The following is a 12,533-nucleotide window of genomic DNA, read 5'->3' on the forward strand; positions in this document are numbered from 1 at the left end:
TCTTCTCCTGACAGATGATGAGGTTCAGGTGCAAATTTATGATGAACTCTATACTGGAAGACAATACGCCACACACACACACACACACACACACACACACACACACACACACACACACACACACACACACACACACACACACACACACACACACACACCGTTCCTACTACCACTCCCACTCCCACCACTACCACCCCTCCGTCAACGATCAGTACATTCAGTCCATCCCTTTCACCTCTGATCTCACCTGCAGACACGGCGTGGATGGCACAGAACACCTGGGACATGTGAGCAATGACAAACACTTTCTTCTGCCAGAACCCCCAGTTGCCCGCCAGCCTGAGCGCTTCATCGAAACTCCCATCAGTGTCCTGCAAGAAAGAAACAGAGACCAAATGAACCAAATAAACCAAAGCGAGTTAGCGTGACAGTCAGCGGGTGTGAGTGTGAATGTTTGTATAAAGTGTCTTCGTATATGACCTTATTCTACGTTGAGATCAAGGGCTCGCCATATCTAACGAGTCACTGAGTCAAGGCTGTGTGAAGGTTAAGTATCTTCCTTATGGCAGTGAAGGGGTGAAGGGAAGCGTGTCCTGACCTACTTGTTACTCAATAGGATGCGGAAGACCAGCGGGGAACGTGACTGTTTTGATATATTTGGTATGAACAGGAGGGGGATGAAGATGAGGAGGAGTCATGCGAGAAGGAAGAGAAGGAGGAAGAGGGCGGAAGAGGAAGGAAAAAAGAGTAGTAGTAGAAGTAGGGCAAGGGCGAATCCCGCGAAAGGACATGGATGAGGATGAAGACGAGCAGGAGGTGGATGATGAATGGGGAATAAGGAAGAAAACGAAATTGATGAGACGGGTAAAGATAAAAGATAAAAATAAGAGAGCATAAAGAGAAGAGATAATGAAATAAAAAAAAAGATAACAAGGTGTAAAGCTTTAAAATGGCAACCGTAAAGACGAGAACACTGGTTGGAAAATGAGATGAAGAGGGAAGAAGAAAGAGAAGGCAACGAAGCGGGTGAATGGAGGAGAGAGATAAAAAGAGAAGTAAGAGGAGAGAAGATGGCAAGTGATGGGAGCTTTTCATAGTTGTATTCTCCTTCAGTAAATTGGATTAGCGGAAATAACGCGAGCTTGAGAACCAGAATAATGGAGGAAGCGTTCGACAGGAGGAGCCAACGAGCCAAACCAATCTGAGGATAATTACTTTCTCTTTCTCTCTATCTCTCTCTCTCTCTCTCTCTCTCTCTCTCTCTCTCTCTCTCTCTCTCTCTCTCTCTCTCTGGCCTTTTTCTTTTCAGCTCCATTTTTCGTTTCTCCTATTTCACCAATAATTCAAAATGCACGCCTCCTTACTCACTCACCAGAAGTTTACTGAATTAATTATCACACAGCGGAGAAATCAGCTGATAAGAAAAAAATGAAATGTGAAAGTCTTGTCAAGAATGAAACGTAAATTTCATTCAAAACTTTTTCTTCTCTTAATGTACTCAGCCACACACTTTTATATTCAGAACTTAACGGCACATGTCGATTATAAAAGGAGAAGAGAATAAAGGGCTAAAAATAACACGAAAAAAGAGAATAATCAGGTTATTTTAGAGAGAGAGAGAGAGAGAGAGAGAGAGAGAGAGAGAGAGAGAGAGAGAGAGAGAGAGAGAGAGAGAGAGAGAGAGAGAGAGATAAAAAGAGTAAATGAACTCGTGAAATGGAAGAAAGTATTAACAACACATTTCCGACAGAGAGAGAGAGAGAGAGAGAGAGAGAGAGAGAGAGAGAGAGAGAGAGAGAGAGAGAGAGAGAGAGAGAGAGAGAGAGAGAGAGAGAGAGAGAGAGAGAGAGAGAGAGAGAGAGAGAGAGAGAGGGACGAAAGATTGACAAAGAGACGCAGACAGGAGGAGGAGGAGGATGAGGAGGAGGAGGAGGGAAGGGGAAAGGATGGGAAGGGAGGAGAGGCGACCATTCAACATTCATTAGCTAGAACTGTCCCTCATTCACTCACACCTGCAGGCACACCAGACACAACCCGTGGGACTGGAGAAGGAAAACTATGATAAGGATGGTGCTCTCTCTCTCTCTCTCTCTCTCTCTCTCTCTCTCTCTCTCTCTCAAGAGCGCAAAAGCAATGTGACCTGTTTACGTACTATGTTTGCAAATATTTGGCACCAGGGACTGTTGTTGTTTCGGTGCTTGCCTGCTCGTTTGTGTGTGTGTGTGTGTGTGTGTGTGTGTGTGTGTGTGTGTGTGTGTGTGTGTGTGTGTGTGTGTGTGTGTGTGTGTGTGTAGGTGTGGGTGTGGGTAGGTGGGTGGTTGGTTGCAGGAAAGAAGGGAAAACGCTGTTGTTTGACACATTTTGTACCTTGTGGTGTTTTTCCTCTTTCATGTAGCTACGAAAATAGAAGTGCGAATAAACAAACCTACTCTCCACACTGCAAACACACACACACACACACACACACACACACACACACACACACACACACACACACACACACACACACACACACACAAGTGCTCCCTTAACTATTACTTTCCTTCATTATCTCTGCTGATATTTGTATTTAAAAGATTCTAGAGTGAAAATAGTTGATGTGATGCGAGAGAGAGAGAGAGAGAGAGAGAGAGAGAGAGAGAGAGAGAGAGAGAGAGAGAGAGAGAGAGAGAGATTGAGCCTCGTTGTGAGCGAGAGAAAAGTTACAGCTCCTCTTTTCAAGGTGAGGTGCCTGCATGTTCACGCGACACCAGCCGACTCACACGAGGCTGAGCCGGTGCTTTGTATTCCCCACGCTGCTGTTTGGTGCAAAAGTCCTGATTTTTCCTCGTGATTCATCACCGCTCTTATTATATAATTAAATAATTTAAACTTTTGAATTTTCTTCCTCATTCATCTTCTTCTTTGTTTTTGTCTCGTCTTCCTTTTCACTCTTTCACATTTTTCCCAGCTCAGATTTTTCTCCTTACTCGTTTACAGTGTGACACGACTCTCGGCCTTCCAGCTAACACATACTTGTGAATAAATCGTCAGGTGGCAGTGACCTCTTGGCGTGACTTCGTGAAAAGTGTAGCAGCACAACATTTTTATGCTGCACCCCCTCTCTCTTTCACACACACACACACACACACACACACACACACACACACACACACACACACACACACACACACACACACACACACACACACACACACACACACACACACACACACACACACACACACACACACACCCACACACACATGCACACTCTAATGAAGAACATTTTGGCACGGAGACATATCTGGGGACGAGAGTAGGTGTCTTACTCCTCTTTACACATAATGGTTATTTCACGTGTTCAAATATACTCTACTTATCAGATATGCTGAGTAAGACTAAGGACGCATGATAACTTTCCCTTAATGCCTCTCCTTCTCTGCCCGCCTCTCCACCTCGCTCCTTGCATCTGACTCAGAGCAAACGTCAGCCACGTGGCGCATGACGGCTTGTGTCTAATGTTTGTTTACCTTCTTGCATCTGCTCGGGTCCTCCTGGTCTAACGCGGCGGAAGCGTCACCTGAAGCGGATGTCAAGGGCCTCTTTGAGTCTGCTTCACTTGAACTGCTTAGAGGGTAAGTACTCTGTCCACTACCTTCCCCTCCTTCTCTTTCCGTAAAGCCAACATCCATACCACCACCACTACCGTTTAGCTCACTTTTCTTCACCATTTTGTCTGTCTTCAGTACTTGCTAAGCCACAAGTTCCTTAAGGAAAGGCTCGAAATCCGTCCCCACCACTGTCTCTCACGCCATTCCCAGCAGAACTCGCGTCCAACAGAAAATGGTTGAGTGAGAAAAGGAAGGTGCGTCAGTGGCCAATGAACTTCTGCGGAGAGAACGGTGCCCAAGCAGTGCCCAGCGCGAGGTACGGTCCAAAACTGAGTGCCAGCCTTACCCACATGTGCTCAACGCTTCACTTGGCGGGGGCGGAGACTAGTAGATGAGGGAGGATGGGTGGAGGGAGGCAGTTAAGAAAGGGAGACGGAGAGCGAGGGTAGAAAAGCGATGTGATTGGTAGCCTGTTGAGAGCATTTTTTTTTCTCTCTCTTGGTTTACTTGTATACGGCGGTTCTGAGGCTTTTTTCTTCTTTTTTTGTGGCAGCTACGCATGTACAGAGCGCGATAGTAGAGTGTATATGCGTTGTTGGTGTTTTTTTGTTGTTGTTGTTGTTGTTGTTGTTGTTGTTAGCGGTGGTGGTGGTGATGGTGGTGATGTTGTATCGGTGATGTCGCTGTTTATTTTGGTGTGTATTCCTGATTGTTTCTTTCTCATGGCCAATTAAAATGTATCTGTGTTTTGTTTTGGTGTGTCTGTTTTTTCAGTTAACACACACACACACACACACACACACACACACACACACACACACACACACACACACGTGAAAACAAACAAACAAAACGCACACACACACACACACACACACACACACACACACACACACACACACACACACACACACACACACACACACACACACACACACACACACACACACACACACACACACACACACACACACACACACACACACACACACACCACATACACACATACACAAGTGGACACACACATACTCACTATCTCTCCTGCACTCTAACTGTCATGCTTATCTCTTTGACTACATTGAATCTCCTCATTACAATTAATTTAATCAGAACTTTGTTTTTTCCTTTGCTGTCTCTTATTCCCTAAACTAATCGTATTACAAGCTGGAACAGAACATCAGTAATTGAGAAGCGCTGCTGCTGAGAGGAAAGTTACCGTCTCGATGGTGCACCTCGTCACTTAATGCCACGTGTTAGAGACATGTGGCATGACCTCTGCACTCCAAGATAGCTCAGAGAGAGAGAGAGAGAGAGAGAGAGAGAGAGAGAGAGAGAGAGAGAGAGAGAGAGAGAGAGAGAGAGAGAGAGAGAGATAAGATACGAGATAATATGAGAGGAAAATTATGGATTACGTTAAATTCTCCACAAGGAAATCTGACGTCTGCTGTGCTTGTATCTGGTTTATTCCACTTCCATGTTCGTCCACTGTTACCTCTGCTACGACTCGTCTGTACATTAAGTAGTACTGCAGCTTATCACGAACAGGCACGTGCTCATCTTCTATTTACACACCAAGGTCAGAATTCAGAAACGCTTTGCTCTCTCACCGCAAGTATTTTACCAAGGCCACAGAGATGATTAACGGGGTTTTCAACGATGTTTCACTAGTTACTAATCTTTTCACTCTGCCTCTAGAACCGTGAAAACATCTTAAAAACGCTTTGTTCTCTCACCACGACAATTTTCCAAGGTCACAGAGATGATTAGCGGAGTTTTTAAGTGTTTTTTCCAGTTAATAATAGAACCGTAAAAAACACCTTAAAAAACTCGTGTCAGTATATACAAAGTCTCTTGAAATAGTGGAAGGGAAGCACAGATGCGTTTGAGAATACGAGACCACAGTCGCTGAACTTATAAAGAGAGTAAATTATGACGTTGTGTGATGATATAATGCTGCAGTATTATTATCGTGATGCTGATTGCTTTCATCTTTTCATTTTTTCTAACTGCTTTGTCTTCCTTTATATTTTTTCATGATGGTTGTATTGTTTGTTGCTTTTGTCTACTTTATTTTTTCTCCTCCAGCGCTTCCTTTTCCCTCTTTTTTCTTTATTATCTGCCTCCTCCTCCTCCTCCTCCTCCTCCTCCTCCTCCTTTTCACCCACGCAGTGTTCCGTCTCAACTCATTATAATTAGTTCATTAGAGTTTCTTTGTTAATAAAAGTTTGGATGTTCTGTCTGTCTGTCTGTCTGTCTGTCTGTCTGTCTGTCTGTCTATCTATCTATCTATCTGTCTGTCTGTCTGTCTGTCTGTCTGTCTGTCTGTCTGTCTGCCTCTCTCTCTCTCTCTGAATACCCAGAAAGACACACACACACACACACACACACACACACACACACACACACACACACACACACACACACACACCGGACGGAGCCAGTTTTGAGCAGCTCATGGGAAGTTTCAGGTTTATTATGGCTTCTTATGTGGCTCGTTAAACTCAAAAGTGTCACCCCTGTTACTCTCCCGGACGCTCTCTCCCTTCGCCTCCTGACCCCCCTCACTCCCTCACTCCCTCGTCACTCTTGGCTCACTTCCCACATTTTTCAGAAGCATGAGTTGTATCTTCTAGCAGAGACGGTATTCATTTTTTCTATACCGATCTTATAGCTTTTATTACTTTTTATTTTATTTTATATATTAATTTGTGTTTCTTATTGTGTTTAAATTCGTCTACCTTCATAAGAGAGAGAGAGAGAGAGAGAGAGAGAGAGAGAGAGAGAGAGAGAGAGAGAGAGAGAGAGAGAGAGAAGTATTTCAACACAACACAAATATTAATACCAATAATTACCTACTTACCCTCTCTAAACCAAAACCTCAGAAGAGAGAGGGCGTGGGAGCGTGGAAGAGGATTTGGGAGAGGGTGAGTGAGCGTGTATAAGAGCAAGAGTGTCTGGGAAGGAGAACGTGGGAGAGGAAGAAGGGGTGTGTGAAATGTGGGGATTCGAACCATAGAGTAAGTGAAACGTGGGATTCGTAGACCGTAGACTTTTAAAGGAATAAAATTTTTCGCTAATGCTACTTCTACTACTACTACTACTACTACTTCAGGAGGAGGAGGAGGAGGAGGAGGAGGAGGAGGAGGAGGAGGAGGAGGAGGAGAAGGAGACAGTGGATAAGGAGAAGGTGAAAGAATAAGAATAAAAGGAAAAAAAATGAAGAGAAGAATAAAAAAAATAAGAAGGAAGAAGAAAAAGAATAGGAGGAGGAGAAAGACGAGAAAGAAGAAGAGGAGGAAGGAGAAAAGGAAAAGATAAAAGAAAAAAAGAAAAATAAAGAAGAGAAGAATAAGAAAAAAATAAGAAAGCAGAAGAGGAAAATGAGGAGGAGGAGAAGGAGAAAAAGAGGGTAAAGAAACGTAGTAGAAGGAAAAAAAAAAAGAACAAGAACGTATTGTTTAAGAATTCGCCTGTTTTTCTTTCCACTCTGCCCAGCCAACTGACTTCTTTTCTTTGTCTGTATTCTAATGAAGTCACCACTACGACACCCCCGTTGGATAACAGAAAAAAAAATACAATTACAAAGGAAAACGAGAGAAAGAAAAAAGAAAACGGTGAAGCGAAGCGTTTGTTGTTTCTTTCTAGTCGCCACGCAAATGAGAGAGAGAGAGAGAGAGAGAGAGAGAGAGAGAGAGAGAGAGAGAGAGAGAGAGAGAGAGAGAGAGAGAGAGAGTCAAGAGAAAGAGTTCTATTATTTTCTCATTCTTGTCCTTCCTTTCTATTTTTCCTTCTCCTTTTTCCTTTAAGAATCTACCCGATCCCTTATCAATACCCGTAAGCCTCTTCCATTACGGACTGTCACCCTCACTTGCAGTATAAAACAAGGAAGAAGGCAAAAAACATGTCTCTATTATTTTCTACTACAGCGCACCCATTCTTGTCACGTGTCTAACCTTTTTCTCTCTTCCTCTTGTATTTTACTGTATTTAGCTTTCTCTATGTATGTTCATCTTTTGTGTGTTTCTGTTCTCGTGTTGTTGATCTTCCTAATTTCTGTTATTTTTTTTTATTCTGTGTTCTGTTTGTCTTTATGTCTAGTGTGTGTGTGTGTGTGTGTGTGTGTGTGTGTGTGTGTGTGTGTGTGTGTGTGTGTGTGTGTGTGTGTGTGTGTGTGTGTGTGTGTGTGTAATTAGTTTTAATTATTAATGCTTAGTTAACGGCTCTCTACATTATGTGAATTGATAATTCAATTTGGACGAAGTAGAGGTGAGATTAATATGTATTTTCATCAATTTGTAATGTTACTTTGTCAATAAACTACTACTACTACTACTGTGCGTGTGTGTTTTCTCAATATTTGTAGTGTATATGACCTTTTTATCTTACAATCTTTTTTTCCTTTCGTGTGTACCCTCTCTCTCTCTCTCTCTCTCTCTCTCTCTCTCTCTCTCTCTCTCTCTCTCTCCGATGATTTTCACTCGTCCTAATCCCAAATGACGGTGGCATTCGGCTCACTACCAAAACACGTCATCAATCATTTGTCAGATCTCAATATTTTAAAGGAGAAGATTTTCGGTTCCACGTTTTCCAGCTCTACAAATTCAACTTTCCGTGTAATTTATGGTTCACGCGTCACCCCACCACGTCCCGCACGGATTTCCACTTTCTTTTTCTTTCAAATGCTCAAACTTATTTCAATTTCCTTCATCAACACGCATTGGTTAGCGAGTCCCTAAGCTATTCACTAATGTGTTGAATAGAAGTTTTTAGATCCTTATCCAGAAACGCTTTGCTCTCTCACCACGACTATTTTCAAAGGCCACAAAGATAATTAGCGGGTTTTTTTAAGGGTGTTTTCTTTTCTAGTTAATAATGCAGAAATCTTGTCCATCTGCCTCTAGAACCATTAAACACCTTAGCTAACTCGTGTAAATTTAGATAAAGTCTTTTGAGATAGTAGAGGTGAAGCATAGAAGGGTTTGAGAATACGAGCCTTAGTCTTTATCAGTTTTCGTTTTAATAACATTCATTCCTTTCAATACATGTGGCTGAATAATTTTAATCGTATATGTGGATGCATTTCTCCATTGATTTATGTCATTATGAACTACAGAATGACCGTTTTATATATATTCTTAATGTATTCATCTGCTTATTTATTCATGTACTTACATATTAATTGCCTCCATTAACAAACCATCAAATATAATGTTTAGTTGGTGTCCGGTCTTTGGCAGTAACTCATTAATTTCGATTTTTTTTTTTTAACAAATGCATCGTAATAATTTCTTTCTATATACTTGTTTATTCGTTTGTGCATGTTAGTTATGTACGCTATATCTATGAGTTAAGCTTTCACATCCTTTCGTTATAAGTATGTGTGTGTGTATGTGTGTGTGTGTGTGTGTGTGTGTGTGTGTGTGTGTGTGTGTGTGTGTGTGTGTGTGTGTGTGTGTGTGTGTTCATGAATCGCTTCGAAAAGCATCACAGCTCATTCAAAGCAAACAAATTTCCCCCTGCTGTCACACACTTAGTGATCCCCCGAGTCTTGCGAACTGAGTCTTTCTGTTCATTAATCTGTTTGCGCCGCGGCTCAGAGAAACAAGAACGAACGGCAGGTGGCAATAATATCTTTTGATTCGTGAAATACTTTGTACCCCTTGTATTCCGTCCTCTCTCTATTATTAACCGTGGAATGAGTTTTACTGTAGGTGGGCACTGTACCCATCCCAGCGTAATAATGAAAGCTTTTTATCTCCTATTCTTACCTCCTTTACTGTGGATGCAGCTGCGTTATTATGAGCCTTGCATATCCTCGTCCTTTCATCCAAATGCAACTCAATATCAAGGTACTTATAAGGCTCTCAAAGCTCAGTCATTCTCCAACGCAGCAAAAACGATTACACTTTGATCTCCATTTCCAAAAAATAAACAATCCCTTCAGTACTGGGACACATTTTCACCTTGAGATTTGTGCACGATTAGACCATTTTATTTATATTAGGAAGGTTCTATGGAGGTAAGAAGATTAATAGCTAGAGTCTTCACTATTTTAATCCCCCCACATATGTTTCTGAAGCTGTATAAAACCATCAAATAGTAAACAGAATGAATATGACAAACGCGTCATGGTATTGAAGGGGTTAATAGCGATATTCCTACTGTTATATTCTTTGGCCCACTTTCCCTGCGAGTCTCTTATGTCAACAGAAAACGAGGATAGTAAATGATGAGTCTGTTACTGAAAGAAAGGAGATAAATGAGAAGGATGCCTGACGCTGCTGCGATGTGAGGCCGAAAGACTCACGCATTGCTGCCCTGGTTTTTCTTTTTAGTTCCCGCTGCCTGAGGTGACCGTGAAGGCATCGATTTTTCTTTTGGTAGCTTCCCGCGCCGGTCTCATCTACTGTTGGTTGAGTATCTTAGCCTATCTATATGGTAACGGCTCCTTGTGTTCAGGCTGCGGTGGGTAGATGAAAGATGGTGTGTGGTGCTTTTAATAATGACATAATCTACTGAAATTTATGCCAGTAAACTTCACGATTTCACAGCACAAAGCTATAACAGGCAATTAGTAAAGAGAAACGTAAAGAATACACAAACAGATAGATAGATACACCGACACACAGACAGAGACAAACAGACAGATACACAGACAGAAACACACACACACACACACACACACACACACACACACACACACACACACACACTACTGATCTTGCTAACTGCATGCCTCCCATCCTCCTGCGGCCTAGCTGCACAAGGCTTTCTTCGTCTCATCCCTATTCTGTCAAACTCTTTAATGAAAGAGTTAACCTGTACTCTCAATCATTCATACCTTTCACTGGTAAACTCTGAAACTCCCTTCCTGCTTCTGTATTTCCAACCTCCTACGACTTATCTTCTTTTAAAAGGGAGGTTTCGAGGCATTTGTTCCCTAATTTTGGCTGACGCCCATACACGCATACACACACACACACACACACACACACACACACACACACACACACACACACACACACACACATCATTTGTCACACATGAAATGAAGCCATGAGAGACATATTATATTATAGTTGTGACTGCTCGCTATATTAATGAGCACTGTACTGTTATTGTGTGATACTTTCTCTCTCTCTCTCTCTCTCTCTCTCTCTCTCTCTCTCTCTCTCTCTCTCTCTCTCTCTCTCTCTCGTTCCCAAGTGGTATGTATTCTCATATTGAAACACTACCTCTATATACTGCGACCTCATCCAGACAAAGGACATCGGAGCCCTCAGGAATGTCAATAATACCGACAATGTACAGAAAACAAAACACTTCTAATGCTGAAGTTTTCGTGTAGGGTGTATGAATGATATTTCCCATTCTATTCTTATTTGTTATATCTGTGTCCGTATTCCCCAGGTCGTGTTCTCTTATTATAACGCGAGGGCGGTGGTGATTGATAGCGTAAGTGTTTTGATAAATGATACAGAACATTTTTTTTTTTCCTTTCACTGTGACAAACAAAATAAAAAATCTAAGAACACTGTATGGCATCTTAATAAGCACGTCAAAGAAAAAGGGGAAGGAAAATTTCTAGCCAGTATAAAGTTTGGAGATTGCTGTGAAATGTTGATAGAGATAACACACATTGGTTCTATAGTTTGTCTACTGTAACATGGCTCCTACATTTAAAACATAATGTAGTTTATTGACAACGTAATTGATCTGATGTGAATAATATTTGTTTCCTGTCGATGAACGCACTTATTACAAGGATAGTTCACGGTTTTCCTCAAGATCTGAATCCACGCATTCCTTGGGACACCATTCAAACAGAGATCGAGGAGCCACTTTAGAGCAGACAGACTATAGTTGTTTAAATAGTTGTGTATCGCAGGGAAAGGTTTATCAAAAGATTTCGTGTTCATCCATCAACATTCATTCATAACGGTAGAACGAGAGCGTTATGTGTATAAATTTCTTTCTCATGGTATTGCCTCTAATGGTGCCATAACAAAAAAGTCTAGTGCAAAGAATAGAATATGTCTTCTAAATACTTCTATGACAGCGAAACGAGAAATCAGAATAGTTCTAGTCTTTTTTTTATTATTATGTGCAGAAGTGTGTCTCTGTGAAATCATCAAGGAGAGAGAGAGAGAGAGAGAGAGAGAGAGAGAGAGAGAGAGAGAGAGAGAGAGAGAGAGAGAGAGAGAGAGAGATGAATAGCAGAATGTTATTGGACATTAATATAGACTGGTAATTCGAGTATCTATTAGCAGCCATCTCATATACAAACAATACACACACACACACACACACACACACACACACACACACACACACACACACACGTGCAGCACTATCAAGAAACAAGCGAGGCAGTAGCAAAGATCACATGGTAACAAAGGAGAGGAAAACCACCATCCATGTGCTAGATACGAACTTTTTAAAGGTGACCCGTGACTTGGTGACCCTTCCTTTACTGCCTTCACCCAATTAGTCAACACTGGACACACACAAAAAATAATAAAAAAAGAAAATGAAAGAAAAGTAGCAAAAAATTCAATGCCCCTCACAAAAAAAAAGAAAAAGTGCACTATTCTCGAGAGAGAGAGAGAGAGAGAGAGAGAGAGAGAGAGAGAGAGAGAGAGAGAGAGAGAGAACACACAAGCAGTACAAAATCAAAAACAAATCTTCGTACACTCATATTCACTGGCAAAAAAAAAAAAAATAAATAAATAAATAAAAAAAGTAAATAATAAACAAAGAATAAGATGAATAAACAGGTAAATGGAAAGTTGAAAAAAAAAAAAAAAATGGGTACAAAAAAATTAACTTCGTACCTGCGTGTATTCAGTGACTAGTTTTCATTTACAGTACATAAAAAAAAATGTAATAAAAACTAATATCTTTTCAGACTTTGCAGGACGTTCCTTCTGAAACAGAAAT

General features: G+C 41.4%; 1 protein-coding gene across 1 annotated transcript in view; it reads right to left on the reverse strand.

Moving 5' to 3' along the window:
- Window positions 1-3,934, reverse strand: part of LOC123499663 (organic cation transporter protein-like) — a 33,484-nt gene extending 29,550 nt beyond the window's left edge. Inside the window, 2 exon segments of the mRNA XM_045248020.1 lie at window positions 248-371; window positions 3,513-3,934. Coding sequence (XP_045103955.1) covers window positions 248-371; window positions 3,513-3,713 — 325 coding nt within the window. The 5' untranslated portion in view covers window positions 3,714-3,934.
- Window positions 3,935-12,533: the final 8,599 nt, after the last annotated feature.

The sequence above is a fragment of the Portunus trituberculatus genome, chromosome 50 (assembly GCF_017591435.1).
Source record: "Portunus trituberculatus isolate SZX2019 chromosome 50, ASM1759143v1, whole genome shotgun sequence".
Taxonomy (NCBI): Eukaryota; Metazoa; Arthropoda; class Malacostraca; order Decapoda; family Portunidae; genus Portunus; species Portunus trituberculatus.